The sequence below is a fragment of the Uloborus diversus genome, chromosome 8 (assembly GCF_026930045.1).
Source record: "Uloborus diversus isolate 005 chromosome 8, Udiv.v.3.1, whole genome shotgun sequence".
NCBI classification, from domain to species: domain Eukaryota; kingdom Metazoa; phylum Arthropoda; class Arachnida; order Araneae; family Uloboridae; genus Uloborus; species Uloborus diversus.
In genome coordinates, this window is record NC_072738.1 from 43,875,887 (window position 1) to 43,892,134 (window position 16,248).

Sequence of the window (16,248 nt, forward strand, 5' to 3'; positions counted from 1 at the left end):
TATTTATGGGGTTTTTTCTTTTCTATTCTTTTGAGATTACATATTACACTACAAACTGCTTGAAACTTATATTTTATTACAAAAGACGAACGTGAAATGGAATGTTTTACCTCTTTCACTAGTTTCTATTCGAACTAGACCCGTTTTGGTGATTGGGTTGAGTGAAAACTGTAACTGTAGCTAACAGTTTAAAAAACAAACAAACAAACAATCAAATCAATCAATCCTTACCCATGTGCTTTTAAAATGACGAGTAACAAGATTGATGTTGTGAGTTTTTAAGCTGAATTCAGTTTTTATTCAATTTTCTTAATGATTGTCGTGCTGTTTCACTTTTGATAGAGAGTTTGACACTTGTTATTGGTCAAAATGTTGAACTCGATTTGTTATTTATGCGCTTATAAATTGCTTGTAAATATTTTTAATTTGTTGGCAGTTTTCTATTTTGAATGGATATTTAATAGTCGCTTATTCCGTAGCTAGGATTGGACATTAAGTCAGGCATTAGATATTTTTGAAGGAGTGCTAGCAATTGAAGCATATTGTTGCCTCAGAACAACAGTAGGATATCTTGCTGTTGTTTCTGGAATTAGATGTCTTACGGTTGCTCTAAGGCGACGATATATACGTAGGCAGCCGGTCTCATTGGGTTCCATGACCATTATTAATGATAGCCTGAAAATCCTGCAAGCCAAGTAATAAGAGACTGCTTTTTACTCAAAAGTAAAATGTATATACTTTGAAATGCAAAGCAAAGCTAATATGAATTGTGCTCAAACGAAACATTTTTCTTAAACACAAACAACACTTCCAGGGATGGAATAGGAAACCTCTTGGTTTTAAATTGAACTTATTGTTGAAGACAGGATGCCTGAAACCTTGAAACTGCTATTTGTTTTCATGCTAAAAATGAGGGTTTCAATCCCGGGCCAATCTCAGTCCCCCAGGATTTCGGGATTGCAAGGAGCCACTCCCGTACATTTGACTTAATTCTTCAAAATGTTAAATTTTTATGCCGAAAAGAAAAAGTTGTGCTCTTTAGGAAGTACTGCTTTTGTTTTGTGGATTAGTCTTTATATCGAATTCCGTACACCAGTTGTAGAGTGCTGCAAAGTCATATCTCAATTAGCGATTATCGTTTGGTACACAAAAGTGTTCCTCAAAAAAGTCGAATGCTTCTTAACAAAGCATCGCTTGTATGGGATGAGAAACGGTTTTTGCACTAAAAATAATGGGCTTGATTAAAACGGGTAATGAGCCTCCACTGCAGTTGGTTTTACTGAGATTAAATAATTGTGGACATTTAGCAAAAGATCCCCATAAACTTCAACATCTTCTAAAATAGATTTTTCCATGGAGATCATGTTAAGATTTTTTGCTCATGAATTTCAAATTTTAGACAAAAACGATTATCTGTTTGATTTGTGTATTACTCTATCCAATTTACCTTGCCTTATTGCTTCATTAATGTTGGTTATTACATCAATGTATTTGATTCGTTATAGCAGATTGTGAACAATGACTGGGTCGCAGCCTCAATAAAAGTTTTTAAAAAATTTCACTTATTTTATCGCTCACTTTAAAGTGAGTAATAAAGTAACTTGAGCAGCTTAATGTACTGCACTGTCATGCAAGTCATCTAGTGTTTCATCCAAGTTTTTGCAGGGTTGGCAAAAACCCGGGGTTTTTTTAAAAAAGCCCATGGACCCAGGGTTTTTTTGGGTTTTTTTAAATAATACCCAAAAAAACCCAACTAAAGCTGGATTTTTTAAAAGAAATGTGTGTTTTTTTGTCTTTTTTTAGGAGAAAAGTGGGGTACTCGTAGCATATTGTAGCATAAGTATATGGACAAAGCACAAAAATTGTCTTGATAAAAAAAGCTGGAAAATTCAGCGTTTTCTGAAGACAGGTATAAAAGACTACAAAATTCAAAAATGGTGAAGTTTAAGATTTTTTTAGTTTCCATGATTACCAACAGTTAAGGCAAAGTTACTTCTTGAGTGATAAAATCTATTTTTATTTGTTCGTTTTTAATTTTGACATTTTTTTTTTTGTATTTTACTTTATTGTATTTCATTTTGTTATGCAAAACTACTGCAGAACCTCAAGTAGTTTAAATCCCTTTTTACTAAACTCCAGCTTATTCAAGAAATTTCTTTGAATTTTATGTTGCCTGTTTTTCTATTTCTGTATACAGAGTAAGAAATATTAAACTTTTTCGTAAGATAATGAAAATACTGTACATCCTATTCTGTTTTCTGTCCGACTTTGTAAAACCTGTTAATTTCTAAAAAATATACTTTGTTTATTCGAGATTTGTCACGTGTTGGGTTGCAGAAGATAATTCACATGAGAGCCTTTTAGCTAAAGTAGTAGGTATCCTTTGTACAATCCGCAAATATTGAGAAAATCTGACGTGACAGGACTTAGTCAAGATAATTTGAGTTTCTTATTGACCAGTTGAAGGAAAAAAGTTAAATATATTTATTTAAAATCTTTGAAGCATTTTTTAATGCCCTTAAGAGTTAAGAAATACTATTAAAGTTCAAAATTCATTTTTTTTATGTCCAATTGCCTATTGTGAAGAAGAAATAAAAAATAAGTTTAAATTGTAAGAGTATTTGAATTAATTATTTTTTAAAAAAAAGTTCTCAGAAAATTTTAAAAAACCCAAAAGTGGGCTAAATAATGGGTTTTTTGAAAAAAACCCATTGGGTCCAATCCGGCCAACCCTGAGTTTCTGTCACCTCTTTCAGAGTCGTGTCTAATATTGAAGATTGCACAGCTAATTCCTCCAACATAATTTTCAAGTTCTCACTCATATTTATATTGTTAGCTTCACAGTGACAAATACGTTGACAGGCTCTTCCTACAGGTTAGAGTGCAAAAATTCAAAATGTCAGATTTTTCATTGCTTTCTTCTTCAGTAAAACAATGCTGTGCAATTTTAGTAAGTTAAAGATTTCTAGTGCATTCCTCAAGTTTGCAGAAGCGTTCAGGCTACTCCAGCAGATTTTGTACTCTAATTAACGTTCTCAATTTCTACTAAAGCCCAATTTTCTGGGTTTCAATATTTAATGATGTTGTTTGAAAAGACTTACAATTTTTATGCATTTTCGCAATTGGTGAACATATGAACACTGAAACCTGAAACCTCCAGTGTGAATACTTTTTCATTCTCAGAAAAATATGCTCTATTTTTTTTAATGGTAAATCTACCGTTCATCATATGAGATATAAAGATTTTCTTCCTCTTCTTGCAGATAGACAGGAAGGTGATTAAAATTTCAGATGATACTTGTAAAAATATTTGTTTTATGGATGGCAAAAATTGTGAAATGTTTGCATGTAAAATCTTTGCGGGATCAAAAATCCCACAGAATTTTGCTCTTAATCCCACGGGATTAATCCTGCTAAATATCATGCAGGATCGCATGGAAATGGAATCCCTACTAAAAGTGTTATTTGCTTTATACATTGCACATTTTGATTTAAGGAAAAACTATGTACAATGTACCGACAGCCCGGTTATGCCCTCCTGAGACTGCAGTTTTGTCCTCGTTAGGACTCAACAGTCTGGATAAGGGAGTAACCGAGCTGAGAAAGATGTCATCTCATTGAAGCGGAGGGTGCCAACAAACTGGTAGATAAAGTAAATTAATCTCACCTGCAAATGTCCACAGACATGGCACGATTCAACTCTTAAATTGAAGGCAAAGCTTCAGTGTTAAGCAGTAACTTACCGCTCTTAAGCCAAAGCTAAGATAGAACTACATACAATATACCGACAGCCCAGTTATCCCATCCAAAGACTGATAATTTCATTCTTGTTACAACTCATCGATCTAGAATGGGGAATAACCGTTCTGAAAGCAGATGTCATCTCATTGAAGCTTGCTAGTGTCTGGTGTGTTAAATTTACCTTATCTACCAGTTTGCTGGCAGTCTCAGCTTCAAAGAGGTGACATCTGCGTCCAGCTTGGTTATTGTCTATTCCAGACTGATGAGTCCTAATGAGGATAAAACTGCAGTCTCTGGATGGCATAACCAGTCAGTCAGTTTATTGCATGTAAAATCCTGTTACCAAAATTGCTTTGTATTTGAAACATTGATTTTAAATGTGTTTAATTTCATCACTTATCAAGAATAAAAAAGCAAGGAGAATTTTTAGATTTTTATATTCTTTGACGCATAATTTTTTTTCTCATTATGCATTCTTAGGGGTTACAGATGTAACTGTAATATCTAAAATAGGTTTATTAAATGACGTAAGTTTTTTTTCTCCTTAAAAAATAAGAAAAATGCTGGTAAAAAGTTATTAGTAAATGTTAGGTACTTTCAAACTCTGAAATAAGTATGCAATTGAAACTTTTGTGTTTTAAAGTGTTCTGCATGTTCAATTCATAGTTTTTATTCTTGTTGTCTTCTTTCAGTCCATTATTGTACCTGTTTATAATGGAGACTTATGGTTAGAAGAATGTTTAACTTCTGTTGTGGCTCAAGATTTTCCCAGATCTTTAGAATTATCTGTTTTTAATGATGCTAGTAATGTAAGTACTCTCTGTCTGGCAACTTACTATTGAAATGAAAAGTATACTTAGTGATTTATTATTAAACTGTCATACAAAATGCAGAGCTGCCGAGAGCAGGGCCGCCTCTAGTAATTTTGCCGCCCTAAGCGATATCGACAAGTGCCCCCCCCCCCCATTGAATAATAATGATAATAATAAAAATAAAAAATAATAATTATACTAATCAAATAAAAATAATTGTAAAATGCCTAAAATTAAAGTGTTGTTTCTAGTTAAATTCAAAACTGGGCTTTGCATATCCAAACTCTGGTACCCACTTTAAATTATCTTTTTTAGCATTAAATGCTGCATCTTATGGCACTGAAACATATTAATATTTTCAGAACATTTTTAAATCACGAAATTTGCCGCCTCCAAAATTAAATTGAATTTCTAGTTAAATTACATTCTATGCCTTGAATATCCAAGCACTGGTGCACACTCTTTTTTTTTTTTCTTTTTCGCATTGAAGCTGTGAATCTTACAGCGCTGAAACAAATATTCATACTTAAAAAGAATGTTTGAACTTCGAAATGTACTGCCACTAAAATCTGCCGCCCTAGGCCACCTACTACAAGAGCCGGGCCTGGCCAAGAGCCAAGGGCCCCTTGTCGGTTTGCTTGTTAAATTTACTATTCTAATTACAAGCTATGCTTCTTTAAGGGCCCGCCTAGGGTGACATGACCTCTTGTCCGCACCGACAAAAAGTTATTACTATAAATATGATGATTGAATTTTTAATGTAATAAAATTTGACCTCCCTGAGCAACTGCTTATGTTAAGAACCCAGTGGTCAAGGACGGATCCAGAATTTTTTCAAGGGAGGGGCAATTGATTTTTATTACATACTTTTTACTATACATTCTGATTTTAAAATATTTATCACAAAGGTTTTGGACTTCAATTCCAAAACAGTTCCAAGATAGGGTCCCAAACTCAAACCTCCCATCTCCCAATATCAATGAAACTCGTCTAAATTTGCGTTTTTTGAAAAATTAAGAGTTGAGAGTCTCTCAAGGCAGGGGCTGATGTCCCTGCTTTAAGAACTTTAAGCTTGTTAAACAATTCTAATCTCTAAAAGTCAATAAATCGAGTTGTCCTGCATATTTGTCTGTGTACATTAATACAAACAAAACTTTGTATTGTATCAAGTTGCATTATTTGCATTTTCTTACTTATTACATTATTATTATGATTATAATTTTGTAATATTGATTTTCAATATTACCAAATTATTAATTTTCTAAACCCTTTATAAATTTTATTAATATTGCAATAGCTTATTCCTTCTTTAGTTTTCTTTTTTAAGAGATAGAGAAGATACATTATGCAGCATTTCAAAAATGCATCTGAATTTGCACTTTTTTAAAAATTGATTTACTGTATTGTTTTTTGTAGGATAAATCTATGGACATTTTAACATCATGGTCAAGTAAAATTATACAAAGAGGAATCAAATATACATTAGTTAATTCATTAAATTCTCATCCAAAAGGAGGTATGATGCAATTTTTTTGTAACTTTTTCTAATGCTGTGCAATTTTTTGTGTTTTGTAAATTCATTTATGTATTAGATTTTATTTGATAGATTTTCAATGAATTTTTCTGCTATATTGTTGAATATTAATTAATTTTCTTCGAATTTGCCATCTCTATGATCTATTATCAGTATTCTGTATACTTTTTAAATTATTACATAATGCCAAATTTCACCATAGTCTCCCTTCGAAGAGTAGTTATTAGCTACTTTTATATTTAGATAGTTGTTTGAAAATATTTCAAATACAGGAGAGCCTCATTTGTTGAGTCCTCCATAGTTTAGATCTCCAGATAATCTTTATCAAATATATGTAGAATTTTAAAATAATTTTATATTTGCTTAAATACATGAAACTATAAGTACTGTAAAATGAAGTGTGTCGGAACAGCAGGGTGAAATGGAACAATACTTCCTAATCATTATAAAGAAATTCCCCATAAATGTACCTTTGCATTTTTGTTATGATTTTTTTTAAATGAAAGACTAGTGGTACCCGCACGGCTTTGCCCATAATAGAAAAATTAAAAAGTCTTTTGGTTCGCCTGTATATTTACAAATAATGTATTGTGAATTTTGTCGCCAATTGGCTTGTACCCATGTTACGGTTCCACGTTATGGTAATTTTGCATCTCGCCAATTGGCTTGTGCCCATGTTACGGTTCCATGTTATGAGAATTTCGTAATTTACTCGTCCATTTTATGATAGTTTTGTTCTTAAAATTGGAATAGAAAAAGAACCACATTGAATTTTCGAAAAATCTCTTTGAGGTGCATACCCCTATGCTACAAACTAACTTTGTGCCAAATTTCATGAAAATCGGCCGAATGGTCTAGGCGCTATGTGCGTCACAGCGATCCTGACATCCAGACAGAGAGACTTTCAGCTTTATTATTAGTAAAGATAATACCATGTGGAGTTCAAAAATTAAGTTTTAAAACTCTGGAAACATAATTGACTAAATAACAAGACTATACATGTAAAAATAAATAACCTCACCTTTTCATCATTTGCAAAAGTGTAAGTACAAACCTTTACATGCTCTAAACCCAAGATAAGATTTTAATCAGGCACATGCCCGTAGTATAGTCTACAGTATTAGAACTATCAATTCTTCAAACTGCGTCACAGAAAAGTGAAGAATTCTCCCAACATCATGGGTTGAGTTTTATGGGGTGTATCAGATCCGAACACATATTTTTGATGTTTCGATTCTCTCCTCAGATTAATGTGATAGTTTATTTGATCGCACAGCAATACTTTCACCTTTTATATGAAAAAATATACAATGGCATATAGGGCCCTTCCTTGGGTGCCTATACAAGGATATAGGCACCCAAGTAAGGTGAGAGATATATTAGAGGCAAACACTAGCTTAACACCTATTGATTCTGCTTGCTGATTCTCACAAAAAAATATGTCATGGAAATTCCTGTTCTGTAAATACTTGGTACATTGTTGTAGTGGATGAGAAAATGGTGTCATAAGAAAGGACTTTTATTTTTTGAGCATATTTTAAGTTAAACATTTCTGATGAGGTATTAACTATAGCTTCCACTGAAAGTTTATTTTTGATTGCTAGTACAACCATTCCTAATTTTTCTGAACAGTTTATGACACTTTTGTACTTGTATGTGGATTTGTTTTATTTTAAGTAACTATTAAAGTTTCATAGCAATTCATTGTTTCTACTTGAGACAAATCATGTTGTAAATTCAAAAAAAAAAAAAAAAAACTTTTTTTTAAAATTAAATTAAATGTGTTTAGTTTTAATTTTTGTACTTATCAATTATATTTTCTTATTTATTCCAGTGGGCTATGCAAAAAACAAAGCTGTTGAACAAAGTACTGGAGAATACCTGTGTTTTTTGGATTGTGTAAGGCTCTTTAAGTTCTTTTTCATTCATTTATCTGTATTAATAATAAAGCTGAAAGTCGCTCTGTCTGGATATCTGTCCGGATATCTGTGACGTGCATAGGGCCTATACCATTCGGCCAATTTTCATGAAATTTGGCACAGAATTAGTTTGTAGCATGGGGGTGTGCACCTCAAAGCGATTTTTCGAAAATTCTTTTGTTCTTTTTCTGTTCCAATTTTAAGAACATTTTCCTGAGCAAAATTATCATAAGATGGATTGAGTAAATTACCAAGGTATCATAACGTGAAATCATAACGTTATGATACCTTGGTGATAAGTTATGATACATTGGCGAGAAATTCATCATACATTATTTGTAAATATACAAGCGAACCAAAAGACTTTTTAATTTCTACTACGGGCAAAGCCGTGCGGGTGCCACTAATTTTATATATATATATACTAAGTAATTTCCTCAAAAAAAGAAAAAAGAAAAATTGTTTGATAAACATTTATTATTCAGAAACATCTTGTTATATTGCTCATTCAGATACGAAGTTGCTGACTCTGGGAGTATTCTAGTGCTTAAGCTCACTCCAAGAATGTTCTTTTATTTTATAATCAAAGTATCTTTTTTTTAAATATGGAATTGTCATTTGTTGTCATTCATTATCGACAGTAAAACCTCTAATAAAATAAAGCTGGATAGCTTCCATTAAGTTTTCTGATTGAGTAAAGCATGATGCACAGTTTGGTTGCAGCATAATTTTGAAATTCAACCTCTGTTTTGAGCTCCCACCCCCCTTCAATTTTGTTTTTGAGCATCCACTCTGATTTTCATAATCTGGTGTCACTGTTTAGTCATATCAATTTTCATGATTCTTTAAAAATTAAAGGCAAAACAAAACCCATTTGCTGTTTGTAAAGATGTGTGGCTGTCGGAAGCAGAAATGTATTTCTGAAAAAAAAAAAAAAAAAAAAAAAAATCTTTAACCTAACTGAACAAAACAGTGATAATTTCTATTTGTCTGAATTCTTTTTAGATTTAATATACAACTTTGGATTCTTATTTACCTAAATGCACCAAAGATGCTTCCATTTTACTTATTGAGAACTGCTAATGATATTAGCAATTTGGTAATTGGTAATCTTAATTTTACTTTTTAAAAAAGTCATCCTAATATAAGAATAAAATTACTATTCTCCTTGATGCAGGTAACATTTACTTATCTGTCACTGAAATTGTTATAATTATGACCTCTGTCATATCACATTTGCAAATATGTTACTTTTTTGTTGTCTCCTGATGTAATGATTAGCTACTGTACTGTCACATGTAATGCACCACTGTACTGTATGTGTAGATTTTATTATCGCAAATAGCGTTTGTAACGTACATCCCCCAATAACTAAATACTTTGTAAATTTCTGCCTGTTGAGATCAGATGTTTCTTAAAATCAAATCTTTTATTGAGTGTACTATGCACAAGAGACATGAAATTTCATGGCTATGATCTTTGTAGCTGACGCTGACATAACAGCATAATCTTAGAAAGAAATCAGGGCTGGTACAAAAACCAGTTTTTTTGAAAAAAGCCAAAGAGAAAATTTTTTTTTTTGTTTAAACCAGGTTCATTTGGTTTTTATTACATTTTGTTAGAATTTTTTTTTAAAGGAAAATAATGAAGATTTTATGAATTAATTGTTAAGGAATGTTTAATATTTAGATTTGTACCAATTTCTTCGTAATTAATTAAATAATTAAAATCTTGTAATTTCATATCCTCGTACTTTGGGATTTCTATAAGAGATTATTGTTGGAAAATCTTTAACTATCATAAAAAATACATTATATAAATGGGTCTTGGTATAAATAATCAAAGAAATAATTTACTGTGATAGTTCAGACATTATTAATTACAAATAACCAAGAATAAACTATTGCAAATTATTTTCCTCATAATCGTAGCTATTTACTATAAATAAAAAAGTGAAATTAAAATCACGCATTCTTAAACATGGAAAGTATTTTGCAGTATCTACAAATTAATCATATAAGTCAGATGTATATTATACAACTTTAAAAATCAAAAGACCAACGCATATTTTGTTTAAAGATTTAAAAAAAAAGTTACAAATTGTTTAATTTATTTACCTAATGTATCAGTGACAACAATTATAGAAACAGGAGAAGTAGATTTTAAGAAAATCATTATGTTTTCCATTGTAGACATTGCTTCTCCAGGTTTGATGCATTTAGGGATACATTTTTTTTTTTAAATCAAAGAAAGAAAAATCGTTTTAATTAAAAAACTCAGTACAAACTTAAATGAAAATGCTCTTTTAACATATTTTAATAATGAAGACTCATAAAAATTTAATGTTTATTGATTATTCTATCATTCATACATGAGACTTCTTTTATTATATTGGGATCGAAAAAGTTCTTTGAAAGGCATTAAAAAATTTTCATACGAGCAGAGAAACATGAATGTTTTCTGTTTTCATGATTTATACATTTTTTTCTTTGCTCTGACTGATCGTTTATCAGAGATGCAAAAGTGTGCAGGATAAGCGCAATTTTATAACTACTCTAGGTGTTCTTGGACTTCTTTAGATATTTTTTTTCTCTTGTCATTTAAATATTCTAGTGTTAAGATATTTTTGCAAAATGCATCTCTTCAATGGTACATAATGTATCTCAGTAAATCTTAAGTAATCAAGCAAACTAGGTAGTATATGAAGTTTTGGTTGAAATATGCTTTTTAGACTATTTTGAAATGCAAAACGTAAAAAATAATGATACTTAAAAAATTATAAAAGAAGTACTTGTATTTTTTCCCCATGTAATTTTAGAAAAACTTAGTTGTTTTGCCTTGTATAAATATATGTACCTAATACGAAAGCTGCATAGATTTAAAAAAAAAAGGAAGAAAAGCTATTTAGCAAACTTGCATTACCTTAAAAAAAAATTCTAAAAAATTCTAATTCTTCTTTCTAAATTTATCAAATCTAATTTATCTATAAAGCTTTGCTATTTACTTTGCATTAAGTAGATTTTACTCTTTGCAATAATATGTAAAATTTATGAAGACATTTTGGGGGGGGGGACAATGAAATTTTTCAAAAAAAAGTTAAAAAAAATCACATGGTTTAAAAAAACCCCACTTGGTTTAAACCACGGTTTAAACCAAACAACCCTGAAAGAAATACCAAGTTTCCTTTGCTTTTTGTGGACAGTTAATTTGCATAATTCCGAGTTTTCAGTTTGTGGTTAACAGTGACATCTATCACTTTAAATATAAGAAAGAATATGAAAATGTAAAGTTTCAAATGTAAATGTACGTACGAGGAATAAATAAGTTAAATAATTCTAACAGTATGTTTTAATGATTAATCTGGTTTTCGAGAATTAGAATTTTGACCAATAGGCTTACAATATATCCTTAAAGTTAGGGATGCAGTGAATACTTGGTAATCAACCAAAATCGGTCACTTTATTGATTATTTATAATCAGCAAGTTTTCTCTGATTGATCGTTGAAAGTTTTTTTAATTTCAACTAAAATTGTTTAAAGTATGCTTAGAACTAGGAACTATGCTGAATGAGTTCATAAATAATAGAAAAAATAATTTTCTACTACAAGAGGTTACCTATTTTTTATAAACTTATAAAAGGTTGAAGCTATCATTTAAAAGCATATTTTTGAAGTTAATGCATATATTTTCAAAAATAGTAGGATGTTATGAGATATTTTCATGTGCATTTGCCCCCCCCCCCCCCCAAACATATAATAGACTCTTGTTTCAAACTTAATAAAGAAAAATTAGATACTGTGTTCACTGTTCATGCATACAAATATAAAATATGTTTCATAATTTTCTTTTAAAATCGCTACCCTTTTCATTGAAAAAAAAAAAAAAAACAAACAATATTTTGATTTTTTAAAAGTTTTATGAACACTCTGAAGAATGTATTTTTTTGAGCAATCACGATTGCTTATTGTTCTTACTTGGTGTTTAAAGTTTAGCTTTAAAGTTTTGAGAAAAATGTGTTCGAAGTTCAGATTTCAGGTAGGCTTTCATTGGAGCTTTTTTCTAAATCATGCTGTATTTCAGCACCCACCTGGACTACTAGTTCCATCTCTTGCCCCAAGACAGAGGAGAGGTTCTCCTACCATTTTTACTGGTTATTTCCAAATTTTTAATTTTAGCCCTTACATCCCTTTGCTTCTCACTGCCTCATATATACAATGCTGCCCACATTTCATGTGTTAATACTTTTTCCACACCTTACCTAAATCATTGTGCTTTAAGACTGTTTTATAATTTTTGTAAAGATATAAGGTCTGCATTGAATGGCTACTAGTAGTTAAAAAACCAATATTAGTCTAAAAATGATTATAGACAACAGTCTACTTACTAAACATTTGAAATTTCATGTCTACTTAATAACAGAATCTAATTTTATCAACAATAATAAGAAAATTAGTTTATAAAATTTCAGTCGAATTTTGAAATGTTTTTAAGAAAAATTATGGAGATGAAGGAAACCAAACCATTGCTCACAGTAAAGAGCAAACTACAGTGAAACCTTGTTGAACTGAAACTCCTTCAAAGTGGACATTCCTCATTACAGACATTATCTTTTTAGTCACGTCCATTTTATATGGTTAAACCATTAAATGTCCCCTTATTAAAGTGGACACTGATACAGATTTATTTGTCAAAAGATTCCTTTTTCTTTAAAACAGACAACTATAGATAATTTCTGCAAAACTTCTCTTGTTTCTCTTTGAAAGAAAAAAAAATATTTGGAAAAAATTCTACATTAGGGTTCACTTCCTCCATATTGAACTGGGGGTTGTTCAACACAACCCCTACGAGGATCAATGCAGCTTGGGAAAAATCAAGATAACTGTCAACAGCTGTTTTCTCAAAGCTGGATTTAAAGAAAACCTACCAGTTGCTGAGAAAATAATAGTAGATGGCGGAAGAACCCATTACTGAACTAACAAAATTAATTTGCCTCAGAACTGAAAAGGCTTTTAATGGGGATGAATTTGCTGATATTGATAGAGATGTTGAATGTTGGATAAATTCTTCAGAAATGGAGAAAATAGTTGAAAGCATAACTTTTACCGAAACCAAAAGTGAAGGAGAAGTTGATGATCCTCGGATAGTGGAAGCATCTTCAGAAGAGATGAAGATTTGAAGCTTTTGTGATGCTCAAATATACATTGATGAATTAAGACATTTTTACTTTGTAAGAAATGATAATATGGCAGGAGTAAAATTATCACATGAGCTTAAAATTTATCATGACTATATGAAGAGCAAAAATTACTCGCAATAAACCTTAATTACATTTTTTCTTACAAAACTAATATGGGTATGTTTATGTACTTTCATGGGATATTTTAAAAATTATTTTATTTCTTTTAAACCTGGAATTAAAGCATACGATAAGCGTACTCCATTTCATTATTTTTCTCCGATTAAGACAGTATCGCTTTTGATCATGAAGCAAGTTTTCTTTGAATGGGTATAACTACTTATTCTGTAATAATTCGATTATTATGAGTTAAGTTTTGTATTTACTTTTGTATCCTTAGTTTAGGTCCCTTTAAATCAGACAGTATTTATGTCCTCGTAGGTGTCTATAATATAAAGGTTTTACTGTGTAGCTAATGCTGAAAAGTCAAAATTATAACTGAAAAACAAATTAATAGCAAAATTGTAGTAAAAACCATCATCATTATAATTAATCAACAGCGAAATCCCTTTTACCAATTAATTGGTAATCTATAATTGACCAGTTTGCTTATGGGTGCATCCAGCATCCTTACAAAAAGTCTTCCAATTGTATGCATTTCAAAAAGAATTGAAATTATTTTTTGTGTTTGTTTGATAATAATCTGTTTTATATAAATTGTTATAAAAGGAGGTAAATTATTTTCCAAAAGTGTTGGCAACCTTAATTTGCATTAGTTTTTCTTCATTCGTTCTTTCCTTGTTGCAACAAGATCGCGTCAGAAGACCATGTAAATTGACAGTAGCATTTAAGCTCCCGGCACTTTGCCCCATTCTCTCCCCTTTCAATTTCAACCCAAGTCAGACTTGGTTGTTTTCTTTCGGCAGCTCAGTTGAGTCTGTCCGTTTTTGCCGATTGCTTCAGCTTACTGCTCTTGGCATGAATATCATAGCTCAGTATGTTTAACGTTTCATACTTTGACTTAGAATGTTAGCTTCAGAAGTCATTTAAAGTATAATGAGCTACTTAATATTGTAAAGAGGTAAAGAGCGTATTCTCAATATTTCCTTTAACATGTCATTGTATATTTCATAGCCATAATAAACAAGTTACTTTTTAACTTTGGCTCTTCATGATGTTGCACAAGATAAATATGTTTTTTCAAGAAGTATCATACATCCTGGTTGAGAGCTTCCACTTAAAGTTAATAAGCTGAGCACTTTTAAAAGCTCACAGTTTAACATAAATCAATAAAGTTGTTCTTTTTTCAAAACAAGTTTGAATTTTATATTTTATTGAATTATTTTTTCGTATTAGTTGAAAATGAAGCATAGAAAAAAATATATTTAAAAAGGCTACTTTAGCATTCAAAAACATAGTGTAGTTTTATCCATGTTTTAAACTGGTTTAGAGGTTTGAAATATCTGCTTCATTGTGATAATTTAAAAAATAATGTTGCTTAAAGTATGGTGATTTAAAAAACAAAACAAAAATGAGCTGAGCTCTTATACTTATTGCTGACTTAATACGGAAAAAAGAAAATCCTTTAATTCCCTCCTCTTCCCCTATTTTTCCTATATTAAACCTATAGTAGTGCTGCTTTTGAAAACAATGTCTACTTCCATGTTAAGCTTACTGCAGTAAGATACATGGAGCCATTCAACGCTGTGGATTTGAAATGCTTAAGTTTATTAAAAGTACATTTTTAAGACCAATTTTTTATGATATTGATTTCGTTTGTATTGTGTTAAACTATGAGCTTTTAAAAGTGCTCAGTCTATGAACATTTAGTGGAAGCTCAACCAGGACGTGCGATAGTTCTTGAAAAAGCATCTTATGTCAATACTTCGTGAAACATCAAGAGACAAAGTTAAAAACACTTGTTTAATATGGCTTTGATATATACAATGACATGTTTAATGAAATATTGAAAAATAAGCTATTTACAAAACTAAGTAACTCATCGTACTTTGAATGACTTCTGAAGCATACCTTCTAAGTCAATGCCTGAAACGTTATTTTAATCATTTAGAGCGACGAATTGCCGCCTGCCTTGTCTAGTGGTCAGAGAAGTCTGACTGTGACAGGAAGGTCAGGGTTCAAATCCCGGCTCAAGCATGGACATACTTTCTCTCTCCTGTCCTTGTCCTCTCTTTGTGTGAATGGTTGCCTACCCTATAAACGGGTCCTTATGGCATGTGTATACTGTAGAAGTCGGGATTCACATCAAATTATGGTGCAGTTTGAAAAGTGAAGCACCACACGCCAAATTGCCAGATTAGTTGGCACATGACAACAACAACAACAGAGCTATAAATTGCATTTAAGAACGAAAAGCCGAAGCTATCGGCTAAAACAAACAAGACTCCACTGAGCCACCGAAACAACTAATTCTGACGTGAGTTGATATTGAAAAGGAAGAGAATGAAGCAAAGTGCCGGGAGTTTAATTACTACAGGTAATTTGCTTCTTCTGCTGACAGATCTTGTTGCAAGACGGAAAGAATGAATGAAAAAAAACTAATGCCAATTAAGGTTACAAATGCTTTTTGAAAAATAATTTACCTCTATTCGTAACATATTGTTTGTAGTTATAAATAATACAGATTATTATTTTTCAATATCAAATTATTATTTTTTGATTTATATATTTTTAATAATTGTTGGAATTTTTATTTAGCCATGAAGTTTGAAACACTTTCATCTGTTTTTGAATAAAATAATTTTTACAACTTTCCATTTTATGCACGTTTTTTAGAATCTTATTTCCAAAGTGCGCAAAATGTGTTCATTTTTAACTACATTCAATTGTAAACCAGATGCTTCCCTAAAAATATTTTCATCTTTGAAAAAGGGGGCAGGATAATATCTTTTTAAAGCGTAAATTACAGTTTATTTTTGTATTGATAACTGATAATATTTTGATTTCAATGATTGAAAGGAAAAAAAAAAAAAAAAAAAAATCAGCATCCAGCAGTCATTTGAATTTTGATGTCTTGAATTCAAATGATGTTTCGCAATCACGAAT

General features: G+C 30.9%; 1 protein-coding gene across 1 annotated transcript in view; it reads left to right on the forward strand.

Annotated features, from left to right (window-relative positions):
* The first annotated feature begins 245 nt into the window (after positions 1-245).
* Positions 246-16,248, forward strand: part of LOC129227644 (UDP-GlcNAc:betaGal beta-1,3-N-acetylglucosaminyltransferase-like protein 1) — a 40,246-nt gene continuing 24,243 nt past the window's right edge. The window contains exons 1-4 of the mRNA XM_054862234.1: positions 246-270; positions 4,434-4,550; positions 5,970-6,069; positions 7,922-7,986. Coding sequence (XP_054718209.1) covers positions 247-270; positions 4,434-4,550; positions 5,970-6,069; positions 7,922-7,986 — 306 coding nt within the window. The 5' untranslated portion in view covers position 246. The remainder of the gene's footprint in view (positions 271-4,433; positions 4,551-5,969; positions 6,070-7,921; positions 7,987-16,248) is intronic.